General features: G+C 37.2%; 1 protein-coding gene across 1 annotated transcript in view; it reads right to left on the reverse strand.

Annotated features, from left to right (window-relative positions):
- Positions 1-20,150, reverse strand: part of WDR19 (WD repeat domain 19) — a 40,094-nt gene that overhangs the window by 7,212 nt on the left and 12,732 nt on the right. The window contains exons 13-25 of the mRNA XM_082316259.1: positions 19,972-20,131; positions 19,255-19,365; positions 18,871-18,980; positions 17,710-17,767; positions 16,650-16,790; positions 16,459-16,541; positions 14,928-15,011; positions 13,665-13,811; positions 13,110-13,234; positions 11,596-11,708; positions 10,637-10,705; positions 8,019-8,096; positions 1,488-1,584 (exon numbers count right to left, since the gene is read on the reverse strand). Of these exons, the coding sequence (XP_082172385.1) occupies positions 1,488-1,584; positions 8,019-8,096; positions 10,637-10,705; positions 11,596-11,708; positions 13,110-13,234; positions 13,665-13,811; positions 14,928-15,011; positions 16,459-16,541; positions 16,650-16,790; positions 17,710-17,767; positions 18,871-18,980; positions 19,255-19,365; positions 19,972-20,131 (1,376 nt within the window). The remainder of the gene's footprint in view (positions 1-1,487; positions 1,585-8,018; positions 8,097-10,636; positions 10,706-11,595; positions 11,709-13,109; positions 13,235-13,664; positions 13,812-14,927; positions 15,012-16,458; positions 16,542-16,649; positions 16,791-17,709; positions 17,768-18,870; positions 18,981-19,254; positions 19,366-19,971; positions 20,132-20,150) is intronic.

Raw genomic sequence — 20,150 nt, forward strand, 5'->3', positions numbered from 1 at the left:
AGTCTACTCTTAGCTAGTTGTTCGTTCTTGCTTTGTTTTGCAGGTTTTTTTTTTTTTCATTATTAGAGTATAAGGAAGTCATACTCTTTGCAGTTGGAGGCATTTAAAGGAAATTTCAGATTCAGTTAGTTCAGCAAACTTTTTCCTCCATCTCTCTATATTTCTCTATCAGCAAACATTTTTACTTTATAGAGTAATTTGTTAGGTGTTGTTACACGCTACAACTGAATCAACCAGTGGAATTTGGGTCAGGCAGCTAAATATCACTCCAGAATTAGTTGCTGGCAAACAACATTAATTTTTCATGCCGTGTTACTGACTCCCGGTATAATAGGATCAGTCTTAAAATCATGTGATTACATAAAAACAACTTAAAGGAAAACTGCACATAAAAGGGCATACCCAAAGGAAAATGACAAACAGTTTGACTTTTAAGGAAAGAATAAACTACACTGGTGTAAACTTCAGAATCAGACTCACTGAAGTCGCCTGAAGGAAGAGGGGGGCAATCTAAAACTGTGCCTCTGCGGAGGAAACAGTTACTGCAAGACTGGTGATTTTAATGAGAAAAATATCGTGCTTATTATTACACTGTTGCAGAACACATCTATACTATAAGGGAATATGAAATACAGTATGGGATACTGCATTTTAGATATAAGTTTTCAGATTCAGAGAAGCTAGTAAATATTTAAACCCTTGAGCCCTTACATTTCCTGCTTACATAATTAGGACAAATGCATTATTCACTGCTATGGTGAATGGGGAGATCGTGCTTGCCAAGGGTTTAAGAGATTTCCCATTCCTTAGGCCAATGCTGAGGAGCAGTACGTAAATGTTAATTTGCCTGGGCTGTTCCTGAGGCTGCTGTTTTTCCTTTATAGATATTTTTCTGAACTTACTTGAAATGAAAAGCAAGTAGCATTATGATAGGGCTGCTGCCATGGCTACAGAGGAGCGGGAATAATGGGGGCGATAGCTATTTTGCTTCTAGCCCTGTCCCTTCTTAATACTTTTTTCTATTTCTAATTTCAGCTACCTATTACAGGGGAAAACAAGGCTTAAGTAAGCAGGTGTCTGGTCCTTCAACAGAAATCATCTCCTGTGCACATCTCCCACTGAAACAAATCATGTGCAAAGACTACAGGATCAGTATCCAAGTCAGAAACCGCATGTAGAAACTGCAATTCTGAGATCTGTGATATACAGAAAAGTAAAGCTGCAGGCAATCTTAATCACTATGTTTACTTGAATGTAATAAGGAATGCAAGTATTTTCCACAATTTTCTTTTTTCCAATATTTAATATACGGGTATGAGTCCCAACCTTTTCAGAAAGGCTACTTCAAATTCAAAATTAAACTCGAATATAATTAAAAGCACTGATACATGTCTTTTCTAAGTATAAACCTATATAAATAACGGTACCCTAGGTACTGCAAGAATGTAGTGTCAGAGATGCTGTCATATCAGAGAAAACAGACTTACCTGAACACTGCTCCTCCCTGGCAATTATTATAGCAGTTCTGGCAGCTTCTCTGTACTGCTTTAGTGCCATGTATAAGCGGAACAGGTACTTGGCATCCTTAATTAAATCATACAAAAGTAATTAATACTAACTGAATACCAACTTCTCTATTCCCTTTCTTTACTTGCCCATCCCACCACCACATTCTTCAAAGAAAGTGGACAAGCTGGCTTGTTTCGTGACGAGCTCTTCGTATCAACATGCTTTAGCTATGGTACATCCCCCTGTAAGTTTTGGCCGCTAGGACAGTCAGGTGAACACCCACGCTGAGGACCCTGACTGAGTTGCGGCAGTTAGTTGCCAAGCCCTGCCAATATGGATGCGGAAAGCCGCAGACCGTTAGGAACATAGAGAGTTGTACAGGTGGAAACCCGACGACTTCAGACGTGTGGGCATTTATGGTGTCAAAAAAGAACAAAAGGACTCCTTTTAGAAATCAAAATCTTGCTAGAAATGCCTTAATTGTGTTACAGATCTAGATGCAAACATTGCTGAGTGTGGATAACGATGACAAAAACTGGCCATTAAAGGGTGTATTGTTCTTGGACCTGATGGTAGACATCCAAGACAGCTAAAAGAATTGAAAATTAAGGGGACAATCAGCTAACAAAATGTGTAAGATTTTTAATTTGCTATACTACATACTGTTGATATAGTACAGAATTCAAGAATGGCAAACGTAGCAAAGAGTTCACCCAAGAACTGGCAATCCAACAGCTTAATTCAACATCAAGAAAATTAGTGAAATAATTTTAAAACAAAACTTTAAAAAACAAGATGGCAGTATTGAAGAAAACAAACATGACTTCTGTTTTTTGAAGTGTACTCAAATTTCTAGCAGACTAGTTCAAAAAATAAACAAGAGAAAAGAGAACTCGTCTTTCATAAGGATTTTGAGAAAATTCTCAGAAGAGGCCATTCCTAAAAATACAGCTAAAATACAAAATAAAATGACCTTGCTTATGATGAAAACTAAGTGAAAAAAAAAACATGCTAGTGCCATTCATATCTTTAGCAGTGATTTCTAAAATGGGATCAATGAAAAGTAAAGTCTGTACGTGACAATCTATCTTTTAACTAGTAAATCAAGATTAAATTAAGCTGAAATATTGTATATAGTGGTATGGTTCCAACTTAAATATAGACAAATCAGGAAAATCACTGGTAGCTTTGTAGACAGCTTAGTAAAAAAACCAAACCAACTAATTCTGCAATATTATTACTAAAAAACAAAGACTGACAATGTGTATTTTATGTTAAAATGGTATAAAAGTTTCTTTAAAAAGAATTGTATTAATCAATGTTGTGCTGTTCTCTGGAATACTGTGTGGTTTTTGTATGTAAGTCTCAAAAACATAGCAGAAAAAGGCAGAAATTAAAAGGAAGAGAAATATGGAAGATATAAAGACATTTCCTTATAAAGAAGATGACTGCAAAGATTAACTCCCTACTTTAAAGGCAAGAAAAAAACAGATGAAAAATCACAGAAATAAAAGCAAGAGAGAAAGACTGGCATACAGAAAGAAAAAAAGCAAGTCAAATTCTTCTTTTTAACTCGCAATATAATGAAAAACATTACGTGACCAGAAGTAATTACTTTTAAACTAATGATGGAACAGAATTTTAAGTAACACATGATCAGAAGATTGAACGCCATAAGAACCATAATTTAACAGTAATGAAATAGTTATCTGGATAATAAAGTAACCACAACTACTTATATTAGTGGATATTATTTATCCACTGTAAACTGCCTTAAAAAGGAAAACTGCTATTCCCGGAGTGGTGTAAAACAAAAATTGTTATGAATGGTATGTTATGATGTAATTCTTCCCAACTTCTGACACCTCCTAATGACCACAGACGGCCGTTCCACTGATGATAGCAGAAGGCTGCACTTCTTCCCCATCCAGGATGCTTCTCCCTTTTCTCCCACAGGAGAAGGATCCTGTCCCAGCATGGACCAGTGGTCTTTTATGGTATTTGCCATGTCCCATATTTTACCTAAATAATGTATTTAAATTACTTACATGGCAGCCATATGTAGAAAAAACATAAGAGTAGAAGGCATTTAAGAAAAACTAGTCTCATGTTTTACTTTCATATTCTTACCTTTAAAGTTAGCCATTTTATAAGCAAAAAATGAAGGAAGGAATTTTCAATTGACAAAATGTTTCCTAAGGTCTTTGGAAAAATTTACGATTGCAATCTAACTGATCTTGATAATAGATAGCCATGATTTTAATTTAGTTTTGCTTTTTAAAACACATGTACTTAGAAAATATGCACACAGAAAACAACAGAACCTTGCTAGTTAACACTCCCTGAAAAATTACAAAAGAACACACATGACAAATTAAGAATCTTTACGTGTTAAAGTTAACAAATACAATAGTTGACATAATAACACATTTAAGAAATAGTTTATAATTAGTCAGACAATATTGTAGCAAAATTTTGGTAAGCATAATAATTTTGATAATATTGTACTTCATTAAAATCCCACATAATTGTTGGTTGTGAAAGATTTAAAGCAACCAGGTTGCCGTGAGCAATGATCTGGTTTGAAGATCAATGCTTGAAAGGATTAGCAAGTTTCTGCTGCATGGCTACTTTAAGTTCACTCTTACTTTCAGCTTTACAAAAATACCACCACATAAAAGCTGCTATTTTCTAAAAACAACCCCATTTGCTCGATAATTTCAAAAACACTGTCTCCACAGCATAAGGATAAAGATGAATTCTTTTTTAAGTAGATTTCTAAAACAAATAGGTATGACTTGATAAAGTAAAATTTTGTTACTCACTGAGACAGACTATGGCAGATTGGATTAAAGCATTCAGAAGAACAAGAGAGAGCTTTTAAACAAGGAAAAGAAAGCTCTACATTGAAGTTCAAAACAATGTTAAATATGGCAATTATAGCATTCACAAAATTCCTAAGCATTTTCTAAAATCTTTAGAACCTCTTCACTATGGAGATGATACTGTAGCTCACTTCCCTGATCCTGTCCTATGCACTTCTTTCAACCAGATGGCTAGGCTGCCGCTCTTTCTGAGACTGGATGCTACAGTTTCTGTCCACCCAAATTTCAGCATAAATATGAAATTGCTTTTGCTTACACTGATGCTGCACAGATTTATCATCTAATGCCTCCAACAGCTTCATTCTTTTCTGGTCCCTTGCAGTTGAATTTTGTTTGTTTCATTATGTTTTGCTTCTCTCATAATTTTATGAGTGTTCACATTTCAAATTACAGGTGTACAGTTCTGGGCCCCACAATTTAAGAAGGATGTGAAGGTCCTTGAATGCATTCAGAGGAGGGCAACAAAGCTGGTGAAAGGGCTGGAAGGAATGGCCTATGAGGAGCGGCTGAGGACTCTGAGTTTGTCTAGTTTGGAGAAAAGGAGGCTGAGGGGCGACCTCATTGCTCTCTACAGCTTCCTGAGAAGGGGAAGTGGAGAGGGAGGTGCTGATCTCTTCTCCCTGCTATCCAGTGACAGGACACGTGGGAAGCTATCCTCAAAGCTGTGCCTCTGAGAGGTTTAGACTGGACGTTAGGAAGCATTTCTTTACCGAGGGTGATCAAACACTGGAACAGGCTTCCCAGAGAGGTGGTCAATGCCCCATGCCTGTCAGAATTTAAGAGGCATTTGGACAATGCCCTTAACAACGTGCTTTAACTTTTGGTCAGCCCTGAACTGGTCAGGCAGTTGGACTGGATGATCATTGTAGGTCCCTTCAAACTGAAATAGTCTATTCTATTCTATAAAGAGAGAGGGGGGGGTTGGTTTTTTTTTTTTTAAATTTTATGAAAGCCAGTTTGGCTTGGCCATCAACTGTCTAGTGTCTCTCAAAGTCTAAAATATCAAACCCTTAATCTCTAGGAACTATACAAAGAAAAAAGAGCCAGAATTTCTAATCTCACAACAGAATCATAAACCACAGCTCTAATATTAGCAATGAAATAAACTTACTGCACCAAGACCATCACTACCAAACCTTACCCCCTCAGCAAGGCAGAACTTATTCCTCCATACACAAAATTTTGCACCTGACTGTATTTACTGTGAATTTGTATGAGACCTTAAATTCCTTGATTACGGAATTAATTGCAGACTACAATATCCGCACCTGAGGTCTGGCTTTCACAGTAGAAAAACATGGGTGCAGCACCACTTAGCTCACATTCAAGCTCTGCTGTAACAGGCAGTAAAATCTGAAGTGGCTCAGCCACTTAATTCCATGAACGTAAGCCCGTAAGCCCAAATATGATTGAATGTACCATAAGCTCTGTGGACATCAAAGCCAAAGATGGACTGTGAAGCCTGTTTTTCTATAGCTCGAACACAGAGAAACAGATAGCCCATCAGCAGTCACTCTGCAAAAGAGCCGTTTGTTCTCTTAACCTCAAATGCTGCTGGTCTGATGTCTAACATGACATTTACAGTGGACATTTTTAATCTGTCCTGGGGAAACAAAAAAATCATACCAACAGAATGTGGTCAAAACCTACTTCTTGTATTGTATATATTGCACAGATCTAGTCTATGTTCTGCTTAGTTTGTGAACGATCCTCTTCCTTTACTACCAAACCTATGGCACTGGGAACTTAATACACAAAAATCTGTCAGCAAGTATCTTCCAACTCCCAAATCCATGTATACCAAAGAGAAAAAGATAAAATAGTCTACTAGTCTGCCAAAAGCCTTTTATTACATCCAGTGAATGGTTTGCTTTTAACAAAGGAGAAGGAAACCCAGAGGAAAGGGCAATGGCCCTTTCAAAATTTTATTAATTGACCACATGACATTAAAAGAAGCCTCATAGCACAAAGCACCTCTTATCTCACAAAGCACCTCCTAAATAGTATAAAATAAAAATATGTAAGGTTTTAAGGATCCAAAGAAGATTTTTTGTGATAATGATGAGTGACAATGTAAAAATCAGTGTCCGCAGTATTTTATTCTCCTATTGTTAATCAAAACTTCCACTTTAGGAAGGTCTGTCACCAAAAATCTTCAAATGTGCTTCCTGGTTTTTTATTTTCTATCATAAATTAAACACGTAATTGCATTCTACAACACAGAACAGAAACTCTGTGTTTTAGTTTACAGAACTTTACAGTTTAGGCCGCACCTCGAGTACTGTGTTCAGTTTTGGGCCCTCACGACAAGAAGGACATCGAGGTACTACAGCATGTCCAAAGAAGGGCAACGAAGCTGGTGAAGGGTCTAGAGCACAAGTCCTATGAGGAGCGGCTGAGGGAGCTGGGGTGGTTTTGTCTGGAGAAGAGGAGGCTGAGGGGAGACCTTATCGCTCACTACAACTACCTGAAAGGAGGTTGTAGAGAGGTGGGGGTTGGTCTCTTCTCCCTAGTAACAAGTGATAGGACGAGAGGAAACGGCCTCAAGCTGCACCAGGGGAGGTTTAGGTTGGATATTAGGAAAAACTTCTTCACCGAAAGGGTGGTCAGGCATTGGAACAGGCTGCCCAGGGAAGTGGTTGAGTCTCCATCCCTGGAGGTATTTAAAAGACAAGTAGACGTGGTGCTTGAGGACATGGTTTAGTGGTGGACTTGGCAGTGCTAGGTTAACGGTTGGACTCGATGATCTTAAGGGTCTTCTCCAACCTTAACGATTCTATTCTGTTCTATGACTGTTCTATGAACTACAGCCTACACCCACAGATGAAACTGGCAATGAATAATCAATTCAAACTTTAAACTAAATACTTCTACATAATGAGAAATCAAAAAAGAAAGACAACTTTTTTTAAAATAAGGTTTAACTGTCATATGGGCATCCACATGAAGTAGTTACATATTCAAGTGATCTCAGTGCCAAATTTTTCCCTTCATTTTACATTTTAAAACAGAGTTGTTTTGGGCTAAGCTCTTTTTGAGAACATGGGCATTAATCACTTCAGAAATCAACAAGGAGCTGCATAATTTTGAAAATCTGTCCACAACTTTTTATGTCTTAATTTGATGTGTGAATACAGGAACTAATGTGGCCTGATCTTTGGGGTTTTGTCCTTCACCTCCTATTTACTACTTTTCTTTCTTCCACTGCAACAGTTAGACCAACTCCCCACACTGCGAGAACAGTGTTACAGCTAGTCTTGAGACACACACATGCTGACCGTCCATCTGGGAAAGGCAACAGCCAGCTGGCTAACTGGCATGAAAAAACAGCTAAGTTTTGTCTCTTTCCCTCAGTATGAGCATTAATTTGAATCTCCTCTGTCCAACCACCAGCCTTCATAAAGCTTGGAGAAAGAAGATGATTCTATCTAAGATAGTTACTTCCTTTCTTATCTTTCTGAAACTGAAGTTACTGAATGACTCAGAGAGGGATCATTTAAGTCTTGCTCCTTAACGAAACCAAGCTAAAACACAATCTGTGTCTACCAAAAATTTTAGAAAATAACCTCAAAAGATCTTGTAGCACAGCAATGTGACACAATAGCAGTGATAAAAATACAATACCTTGGGCATGCCATCACTCTCTCCCATAAGATAGTCTATCAGCTGATTTGTTAGGGCTTCATCTTTTGCCCGTCCCACCTATTAAATAAAGACAGAAGAAATTATGATATGAAAGAGAAAGGAAAAATACTTACTCGTGAGGAGGCTTTTCATAAAAACACTGAAACTAGATATATTTAAAACATGTTTTTTTCAGTTCTCTGTGTTCAAACCAGATAATTACTTGGTTCATCAGCTTTGACATGTAGTAGTTCATATTTATTTTCTAATGTGTTATGTCAGGGGATTGTAATTAAATAGGTCTCTACCAGCATGAACTGTTCCTCTGCTTCAGTGTTGGGAAGGCATCTGAATTTAGGGACCATGAGCTGAAGCCTGCTGTCACAAAGCTGTCTATCAACCCAGCACAATTTGTGTCTCAGAGGAACATTCAGTGCTGGTCACTAGAACAGAGCCAGCACTATCTGGCCAGTTGAAGAGACGGTCTCAAAAATATGGCTGAGATGTTGAGATTCCACAAGGATACATATGGTGCAAGTGCAGCAATAGTCTTTGGGCTGTTTTATAGCCTTTGGCTTATTTATTTGGGCTGAAACATCTGGATCCAGAGCAAAGTATTAGAAACCTCAGACTTCAGTCATAAAAGCCCTGCCAACAGTTCTGAGATGGAAGGCCTCAAGAGCGGCTGTGCTAGCTCTTGGCAGTCAGGTCTACTGTTTAAGAGTCTGAAAAAACTCCAGTGATACCTAATAAGATTTTCGAAGCTGTGGGTTCTTCAAGGGAACAGAGCATGATTTGGATGACAGAAAGTGAAAGTCGCAGTGGGTGCTTGGATGGAAGCTGGCAATGGGCCTGCTTAGGCAGGTTTCCAGCATGTATTGTCTAGAAGGGAATCACAAGAAACAGAGGAGGCTCACATGTACTGAGGTGCAGCATGAGCTGGGGACCTGATGACTACAGAATTTTGGAGATCATGAGCAAAATAACTAAGCAAAGATTGCTTCATCCCAAATTTCTTTTTTTAGGGATGGAAAAGAGATTTTTACAGATAACAAGGATGAAAACCAAAAGGTGTTAGTAAGACTGATGCTGCAACTGGTCTTCTGCCTGATAGTGGAAGCTGAGAGCAGTGAGCAGTGGATATTGTCTACATTGACTTCACAAAGGCTTTTGACACTGTCTCCCATAACATCCTCATAAAGAAGCTGATGAAGTATGGGCAGGATGAGCAGACAGTGACATGGACTGAAAACTGACTGAATCGCCAGGCCCAGAGGGTTGTGACCAATAATACAAAGTCTAGTTGAAGGCCAGTAACTAGCAGTGTACCCCAGGAGTCAATACGGTGTCCAATCTGATCTGGATGATGGGGCAGAGTACACCCTTAGCAAGCTTGCTAATGATACAAAACTGGGAGGAGTGGCAGATACACCAGAGGGCTGTGCTGCCATCCAAAGGGTCCTTGACAGGCTGGAGAAATGGGCTGACAGGAACCTCACGAAGTTCAACAAAGGGAAGTGCAAAATCCTGCACCTGGGGAGGAACAACCCCAGGCACCACTACATGCTGCGGGCCACCCAGCTGGAAAGCAGCTTTGCAGAAAAGGACCTGGGGGTCATCAAGTTGAACATGAGTCACCAACCTGCCCTCGCAGCAAAGAAGGATAACAGTATCCTGGGCTGCATTAGGAGGAGTGTTGCCATCATGTCAAGGCAGGTGATCCTTCCCCCTCTATTCCAGGTGAGGCCACATTGTGGCCAGTTCTGGGCTCCTCAGTACAAGAGAGAGAAGGACATACTGGAGAGAGTGCAGCAAAGGGCCACTAAGATGATGAAGGGCCTGGAGCATCTCTCATGAGGAAAGGCTGAGAGAGCTGGAACTGTTGAGCCTGGAGAAGAGAAGGCTCGGGGAGGGGCGGATCTTCTCAATTACATAAATACTTGAAGGGAGGGCACAAAGAGGAAGGAGCCAGGCTCTCTTTAATGGTGCCCAGTGACAGGACCACAGGCAACGGGCACCAGCTGAAAAACAGGGGGTTCCATCTGAACATCATGAAATACTTTTTCATTGTGAGGGTGACCTAGCACTGGCACAGGTTGCCCAGGGAGGTCGTAGAGTCTCCCTCCTTGGAGATATTCAAAAATCATCTGGACATGGTCCTGGGCAATGGCTCTAGGTGGCCCTCCTTGAGCAGGGAGGCTGGACCAGATGACCTTCAGAGGTTCCTTCCAATCTCAACCATTCTGTGACAGACAGCGAGAATGGAGGCATATTGACCTCTGTAACCACAGCGTGCAGACTGGAAAAATCAGCAAAACTGAAAAATCGTATATGGATATTGCTAAAAACGAAAATTCCAAACTCAGGTGTCTCTGTCACACAACCACAAAAATCTGAATGAATTCATAAACCCTCCTTTGAAGACTGAAAACACATTTTCCTTTGGTGTATTAACTTATTCTACTTTTTTAATGTTTAGATATCACCTTTACCGATACAGTTTTCCTTCTGTTTGCAATCTGTCCAAACACACTCACTGATGCTAGGAAAATGTCACAATACTGAAGGTAAACTTCTTGAAAAGATGAAGAATTTTTTGTTTTATCAAAGTTGCTTACTGTTTCAATTGCCATTTCTATAGCCAAGTTATCTTCTGTGCTTGGACTTTTCATAAAGTGCTTTAATGCCTAAAATGATACAGAAGAAAAGTTAAAACTGAGACACATGAAATTAACATTTTCCTAATTTTTATCAAGTTATTTCTCTCCGCGTTTTGACAGACAAGTGGCAGACTGAATGCTTATCTTGACTGTATTTTACAGCCGTAAGGATAACCACATACACTACAGAGGTAGCAGCTGCTCTTACAGATACTCCTGCAAGAAAGAGTTGAGTCTTTGCCAAATTCTGGTGCATACCTTCATCTAACTGTGAAAGATATTCACAGCTATATGGTGAGAAGAAATTAATGGTTAATGTGCCGTTGGACCCCTCCCTATGCCCCAGCTGAAGTACTGGTCACCTACAATGGCTGTAATTTGCAAAAATCAGTAATATTTTTTTGATATATGTTCAGTACGCAAAAGTCAAAGATTTAATAAGCGTCAGTTCACTGACTTGTAACTGATCAAAAGGAAGTGTGTCAACGGACATACTCCAGTTAACATATTTCCTTTTTTCAAAAAAAGCTTTAAGTTAGGGCATGCTACAGTATTAAATGGATTAATTAGTCAGCAACCAAGTCTTCACTGGTCGAGCTAATAAAATATAAATAAATTCTACCTCTATGTTCATGACATTTAGAGATTCATTGAGAACAGTATATCACTGATCCTCCTGGAGCCTCTACTGCTATGAAAAAGTTATGTGCATGGCAGTGTATAATTCACAGAATACAATGCAGATAATTGCAAACATAAATAGTTTATTTATGTTTTTTACACTTTTTAAAAATATCAGTATGTCATCAGTTAAGGCAGCTAAAGTCTACTATGAACTGCCCTGATTTTGAAGTATGGTATTTTGAACAGTTTCTATGAACATTTAACTATCACTGTTTTATCCTTTAAGTACTGACCCGTGCATATTGACCACACAGCAAGAAAAATTTTCCCGCCTGAAAATGTTTCTTTTCTCCTTCAAAATACAGTGCAATGCTCTGATAATCTTCATTGGTAGTACTTTCAGAACCTGCAACAGATAGATAGCAATGCTAGCAGAGTATTCTTATTAAGTAAGATAAATGCCCTAGGAACAAATTCCTGTTCTATGTCTTTTTTCTACTGACATTCAAAGAAAACCAAAGCCAGCTAGACTCAAATTATGTCTTATACATTTTTTTCCTATTTAATCAAGGCTAAATATCAGACATTAGGAGCTAATAATGCAGTGAAATAATTGTTTCCATAGGTTTTACACCATAATGAGATTTCTGTTTTTTTAACAGACATAATAAAATGGCATAACTATGACTTACTAATGAATTTTTCCATTATGTCTTGGCAACAATAAAACAGAGCAAGTGATTAGGAGATTATCACCTGAATTATCTGCACAGTTTAAGAATATGCGAGTATATCTGTATTGCACAGAGCAAGACTATCAGGACCAATGTAACCATGTGGTAGCAGGGAATACTACTTAAGTCTTCTAACCAAGACTCCATTTTACTGTACACATCAAAACCAAAGACAGCCACTACTCTGAAGTTAGTTTTAAACTCTTTTTCCACCCACTCAGATTACAATTTGAGACATCCTATTTTGGATAGGAGAGATGGAAGAAAGCATAAAGAACAGTAGAGCAATAGTGGTCACCTTAACAAGCAGCTGCAACAGTACATCACCAAGCTAGCTGTTGCCAAGTTTTTATAACCTGCATAACAAGAATACATTTTTTTAAAGGAAGAGATTAATTGAAAATACGAGATGATTTGGTAGATACATATGTGGAACTGTTTCCACAAAGAATGGTGCCTGACACAGGTGAAAAATATAAAATTTTTTGCAAATTGACAAGCTGGTCACTGACTGACTTGATGGCCTGAGATGAAAGTCAGCTTCTCAGTAAGGTTTCCTTTTTGTTTCTCACTGAGACAAGAGGAGGCCACGAAGGGCCTTAAAGGGAAAAAAAGGAAAGACAAGTGACATACACGTGTAAGAAAAGAGATGGAACCATGAAAAAAGGAAAAGAGGGCATAAAAATCAAGAACAGTACCAGTAAAATTCTCAGTTTTAGAAAAGCAGTACTACATATATGAAGGTCAAAGAAAAGGATTCCTCAATGGCCAAAAGAAAATAGTCTAGACAAATGCTTTATCTCTATGGATAAAGAACAGAAAAAGCTCTAGCACAGTCAAGGTTTGAAAACAGCCTAGACTGAAGACCAAGGGAGATACCTAAGCTGAAAGCAAAGCCTAGCTTGTAGGCCTGAATTAGACACAAATTGCCGAATCTGTCCATTGTGACTTGAAACGGAAAAGGCTGGGAAACAAAACTTCACACCCCTTGTCTTACGATTTCACATTAGTTTAAACCAATCAAAAGAACAGCAAAACATATTGCAAGCAAACTATTAACCTGGAATACTCACTGATGATATCGGCATAAATCTCCATCTTGTTGTGTTGTTGAGCTAATGTGAAAGCTTCATTATTGCACTTGGACATGACCAGGAACTGGATGGCAGAACCATAGTCACCAAGCTGCAGAAAGAATCTAATCAGAATGAACAAATTAATACCTTAGTACTAATTAGCATAATGAATACACCAAATGTTTTAGGAATATAGTATATTTTGTGGCATACAAATATGATACATTTCTATTTTATTTTATATCTCAAATATTTTAAATAGCTTACTAAAATTAACTTAGTATGCATAAATAATACAGCATGGCAACTTTTATTATTGTCTAAACTTATTACTTCAGGTTAATATAATTTTAATGAGAAAGTAAAAAAAGGAAAAAATCAGTACCTGCTTAGTTGTCCAAATTTTGGAGAACTCAGATCAATAAACTGAAATATATAGTCACTGGCCAAGTACCAATAACCAGAGTCTGATATGTTAGCAAGCCTCACCAACTTTCAATAGGTATGGCCTCTTTCACCCTTTTTTTTTAACCTGTGTAGTATGATTATTACCTGGCCACCATCTTTGCTCCATCAAGAGACTGTGTTTCTCTCACAACATTAACAGCCTTTTCAGGATTATTAAGGTGATCCAAATACAGTCGAATTACACTGTCCCATTGTTTTGCATGCTCATAAGCTATCACAGCTTCCTTGTACCTGCAAAATAATGGTTCCACACAGTTTTCTTCTAACTTTTAAATAACTCTTTATAATACAGTGTGAAAGAAACATACAGCATTTTATTTCCAAGAGGTTATTCTGTGACACCTTCCTTTCAGTTTGCATGTAATAGCCTTGTTCTGCACTTACTATGGTTTTTTGTCTCTATTTCATTTTCTCTTGGGAGAATGAAAGGCAGAGACAACAGAAAAATGTCTACCACAATACTATTTTTGACCTGCTCTGCCAGCATCCCTTTTGGTGTATCTTAAAAGCAGTTCATCTGTTCCATCAGCAAACATCATCTGTTCCATCAGTTGCATATGAAATCACTTGGGAGTGAGAGAACAATAAAAACTAAACAGATGATAACTAGTTATACAATTTTGAAAATGAGACTTCTGTTCTGTTCTGTAAACAAGATCAAGAAGTTTCTCATTCTTACGCTATGCAATTGACACATAGTATTTTCTAGTTTCATCGATGCAAACATTTAGCTTTGGTGCTGATTCATATTATCAAGTATCATTATTCTGAAGCACATTTACTTACAGGTAAGGACTAGTAGAAACTACATTCTGTGATTAAATATAACCTATTTTGGGCTTTCATTTCAGCCAATAATTTCACATTATTCAATATTTTGCAAGTGCAGCCATCAAGATGTAACAGTAATTTGGTTCTAGAATGAAAAATTTTCTTTCATGATTATTCCCCCTTTGAACGACCTTTAAAAATCACAGCTAAGGAGTCGTGAAAAACAAACTGAACTTCAATACTCTACTAAGTGGAATATTGCATGGGGTGCAGTACTTTAAGATCTTTTAATGTCTTTTTAAGAAAAATCATTAATGCTTAGACAGGAAAACAATCAATTAGAAACACATCTTTGATACTTGTGGAAGGTCCTTCCTTAGACTATGTTTAAAATCTCTACACAACACCTTAGCTTTACATATTTCAGAATTCATTTTCACAAGGCTATTTTATGCAAAATTTAAAGTCCGTTTTTTAAATTTATTTTACAAAAAGAGTAATGTATAACAACAACAACAATAATAACAACAAGATGCTTTATAAAAATAGATATAAAAAATTTTATAAAAAATGCACCTGCCATCTGCTTCTTTGGCCTTTGCATATTGCAGGTGAATCTTTGGAGATGAAACAAAAGGAAGAAGTTCACCAACCTTTGCCCTAGAAAGACAAGATAACAGTTATTTAATAAATATATGGCATTTCAAATTTTCTCCAGTAAAACAGGCATATTGATGTCAACACTTAAAAGGAGGCTAAAAAAGAAGTAATTGAACATAATGTATAAGCTTTGAAGGCACTTTAATATTTTCAAAAAGCTGCACTTTATAGATGTAAAAACTGGAAATCATAGACTTCTTCATGAACATACAGGCTTAAAGATGAACAGTATCTTCTCTTTTTTAAGTTTGAGATGTACGAGCATAAGAAGCGCCAGACCAACAACTTTTACCTCCAGTATTCTCTAATTAATCTACAGAAGAAGCACAGTATTAAACCTGTAACCTGAAAGAATGTGCAAAAGAGTACAAAAGACCACCAGTACAGGTGCAGTTGCGATTACTCCTGTGATTGTGTGCTTAAGGCCGTAGGTTGTACAGAGGACTCTAGGCAATTAGAACTAGATTCTCTGAGCGACAACATCCATAACAGCAGAGTGTGGAGGAATAGAGAGCTGTGTCAGTCCTTCCATAAATCTAGCTTCAGGAGTTGCACACAGTGATACGATCTATAAAAGCCAGCAAACCAAGCAGTGAGCCTTTCAAGACAAGGGATATGAGAGACTGAAGAGAGGCTGACCTTAAATCTCACCTCTGCCTAAAAGATAGAGCACTTCCCAAACTGAACCTCCTTCTGCTTGTACCTTCCCAAGCTTGCACCTCTCACTTTCCAAACCAAGGCTACCATTACATGCAAGCTACCCTACTTAATGAAGCGTTCTCTTGGTCTGTTCTGATGCCACTGACACTTCTATGATGGAACAAAATTTTCCGTAGTAAACGAACATAATGTTCTAACCTAATTTTTAGAGCACTCGTATGAAAGAGAAGGGGGCTTTCTGATCTCTGCTTCAATCAGTTCTTAATATTAGAAGTCTATAAAATGTAATTAGGCAAGAATTAAGCCCTTAAATCCCTCAGTAAATTGTACTTTTCCACTGGAAAATTGACAATAATCAAATTCACTTAAAAAAAATTTAAAAATGTATTGAACATAATGCCAGCAATTTTGACTACTCATGATACACACTCCACTTGAACCAGCAACTTAGAATAATTTCCAACTGTCTGAATATTCGGTCTCAGCTATGTATTTTATAACTGAAGAAGTTTAATGAACTAAACAGTAACTACATGAATAAAATTACTAAATTCAATGTGCGCATGTGCACACACACACAAAGACATTTACTCCCATTTACAGTAAGACTATATTTAAATTAACATAAGCTTCTGAGAGAACACTGTTCTTGTTTAAGCTTGCGGGACAATAAAATCAATGAAACATAATTAATGAGACATTTGTACTATTCAGAGAATCATTCCTTTCCAAAGAGCACCACAGCACGTCCTCTGAAATATAACACTTCCCTGAAACTTGCACTTACCAGTTTTTACACCGGATGTATACTGATGCTGCTTTGTCGTAATATTGTCCCTTTTCATACAGCTGAGCAGCTTCTGAAAATTGCTACAATATTAGAAATCATTAAAAAATAATTTCTAAATTAAGATTACAAATAAATAAATAGCTTAATGAATTCACATATTCAGCCATAGCTTTAACTCTTTTGAATACCTTCATACTCTCCAGAATAGCTCCACAGTCTCTTTTTAGTAACCGACTGGGATGTTTAATGGCCTGGTTTACCCCTCGACGGATATCTCCCATTCGAATGGACATTTGAGCTACTCCAGCAAGGCAAGCTTCATCATGTTCCTGGTACTGGCAATCAAATGAAAAGCAGTAACTATACATTATACATCAGAAATATCAGGTCACAAAAGCCACAGTAACCAAACACTGAAACAAATTAACAAAACATTACATGGACTCAGTTAAATCAATTTTTGTCTCAAAATTCTTGCCTAGCTGCAGCTGTTACTTATTTAGAAGAACTCAGATTAGTTTTCTTCTCAAGCTTTAATTTTTACATTTTACTTACAAGATCTGTCCAGACCAAGCATACATGAGAAGAATCTGTCTTACAGACAGCTCAGTACTACTCTCCTCTTTCCTCCAAAACCAACAGTGGAGAAAAAGAGAAACTACAAGCAGGATATTTCCTTTATTTTTTTTTTAAAGGTGGTAAGGTGGTAAGGCCACTGATGCTTCAGAAAGCTTGAATTCAGAAAACATTGCTATTTCCCCTATTATGTTCCCCTATTATCATTTAATCTGCTTCATAATAGACATTTTGCAAATATTAGGGGAAATAATGCCAGAATAAGGGAGGATCTACTGAATATGATGATTATTTTCTAAAACAATCCTTGCTTGTCTTTATATTGATAACAATTCAGTAAAGAACGGAAGGAATAACTAGGACTTTTGTTATAACGATGAAAATCCTAGCAGTATTTTATGACGTTTGCATGTCTATTACGAAACTGCTCAAATTATAAAACCTAAGTCTAGTTATGTCATGTTAATACAACGGCAATACTGCTTTATACCTAGAGAAGGCATCATGCTGTATATTAAAAATAAGAGAAGTGCAAAGACTACTATCCTAAAAGCAACAGTCATACAGATCTAGAGCTAAATAAAAGAAAAATGAATTCAAATGAGTCTGAAACATGACAACTTAATGTGTCATATGATAGTACAAATGCTATCATTACTGAACAGGAATTACCTTATTGTTTCCAGTGATTCCCTTCTCATAATGTGCCAGAGCGTTAATATAATCACCCCTAAAAGAAAATTGGAAGTTATATGGAAGAATATTTTTAATAGGATGAGATGGTTACCTTTCTACCACATAGATTATGCGTGTATCTGTCTTGCTTTAGACATAATGACTCCATACAAGGATGTGAAGTATGCAAAAGATGGACAGTTACACAGTATGTCATGGCACTTCCTATGCACTTTATCAAGCTATTAGTCAGAGGCAGTCCATCTCTCAGTTCCGTTATACTGAGACCAATAAACCTCCCTTGAAAGACAGGCAAAGAATCTACCTGCACAATACACCTCAATAATCTCAACTCTACTTCCACATTTTTCTGCAAGATAAATGAAACTAACCTTCTAAAATTATTTAGAATTTTCACAACATAAAAACAAAGGCAATTTTTTTTTCCTTAAGTACATTCAGAACTCAAGTTACAGATGGTTGCATTGCTTCAACTGCCTCCATTCCTTCCCTTCTGTGACCAACAAGTGTCCTCTCTCAGTGCCAGGGGCACTGTCAGGGGGAAGGACCTGTCTAGAAACTCCATTAATAGATAAGAGTTTTTCCTCTTGGTTTGGACATTAAACAGACTAGGTTTCATCTGGGAACAATTAGCTATAAAATAGACTTTAAAGTCATGGCAAATGGTTAATACCTTCTCTCTTTCAGGGACTGGCAGCCTTGAACTTTGACACTACACTCCGCTACCTAAAATATGTATGAAAATGAAGGCTACTGTGTTTTTAAGGAAAGATAGGCAAAAGACAAGGCTTTTGTCCAATGTAAGAAGTGTTAAATTGTGTGAACTTACTCTATTTTCCAAGTACTTGCCTGCAACAAAGTATTTATTTAGAAGATGATATTATTATATAGTGGACCTATCAGTTGCAAAGAACCCAGATATACTGAAATTAATCAAAAGTAACTATTATTTGCTAACAGATATCTCTAGCATGAAGTATTCCTTCAAAACTACTCTTACTTGTACTATAGCTGCAAGACCTCACAGAATCCTCTCTCAGCAATGCAGTCAGCTGAAATATCTCAATTCTATGTTCTTCTAGTGAGCATGAGTATTGGTTTAATATTATTATACTGCAATTTTACAAGAGAACTTACGTGAATTCGAGTTGCATTGCATATTCCTTTGATATGAAAGGGATTTGGTCTGGGGCCAAACGCTTAGCCAGCTGAAGTGCACTGTCCCAGTGTTGCAAGTCTTTTCGCATCTATTAACAAAGAACAGTAACATTTCTGATGCAAGTATCAAATTCTGAATTCTAATATGAACTTTAAATTATTCTAAATACAAATATAGAGCTAGTATTCTAGAAAGATTCAGACAATTTGAGAGAGACACATTAATCCTAAAAGAACGTCTGTTAGTCACACAATGGCAAGAACAAAACCATAAAAGGGCAGAATTGTCAGAAGGTAAAATATTCCAACATTAAGGTGGAGATGAAAACAACAACAAAAAATTTACACATCTTAAATGAATACCTCAAGTGCAGCAATAGGACAGGAGGATGCCAGATATAAATCCTGAGCCAGATTAAAATCATTAGTAAACATGGCAAGATGTCCTGCTAAAAGGTTGTGGTCTTCTATTCCCTGTAAAAAGATGTAATAGGTGCAAAAGTAGTCCAAAAGAAAAAAAATATTGTTAAGTAACATAATCTAGTAAGCACAGTAAAACAAAATATTCTTACAGTCTACAACCATGTGTATTGGATTCTACAAACCAGAGAAAGCCCCTACTTTCTTATTGTAGCTCAAAGCCACTAGAGCTTACACTGTCTAGAATCAGCAATTTGCAGAAGTATATTTTTAAGGTACTATTTTATGCACACTTTTAGATGTATAATTGCAATGTGTTGTTTTTTTTTAAAAATAATAATAGCAGCCTTAAACATTTTCTCAAAAATAACGAAGCAAAAAAGAGGCTCCAAATGCCTGAGACATGAATATATTCTCCTGCTCTCAAGCAAATGCAAAAAGGAATGTTGTGTATTCCAGTAGAGACTGCAACCACTTCAAGAGAAAACCAGCACGAGTTACGTGGTTTGGATGCTTTCTCTTCTATAACTATTAACTCCCTTGAAAATAATTCACCTTTATTAAAAAAAACCAAAATCGCCACAAAAATAAGAATTCAGCAATTCTTGAAGAAGAATTAAATCACTGTATTTCGTATCTAAAAGGGACTTTACATTTTACCTTTATTTGCTCTAGTGACATCACCATCCCAGCATTACCAAATGTCCGATAAACACGTATTGCAAAATCCACCTCCATATGATGTAAGCAAGCTTTGGCCAGCTCATTCCAACCAGACTGGTCATTCAGAAGTCTGCACACCTCCCAAGCTTCAGAAAACCTATGGAAGGTAAAACGCA

This window comes from Platalea leucorodia (assembly GCF_965183815.1).
Source record: "Platalea leucorodia genome assembly, chromosome: 6".
In the NCBI taxonomy this organism is placed as follows: Eukaryota; Metazoa; Chordata; class Aves; order Pelecaniformes; family Threskiornithidae; genus Platalea; species Platalea leucorodia.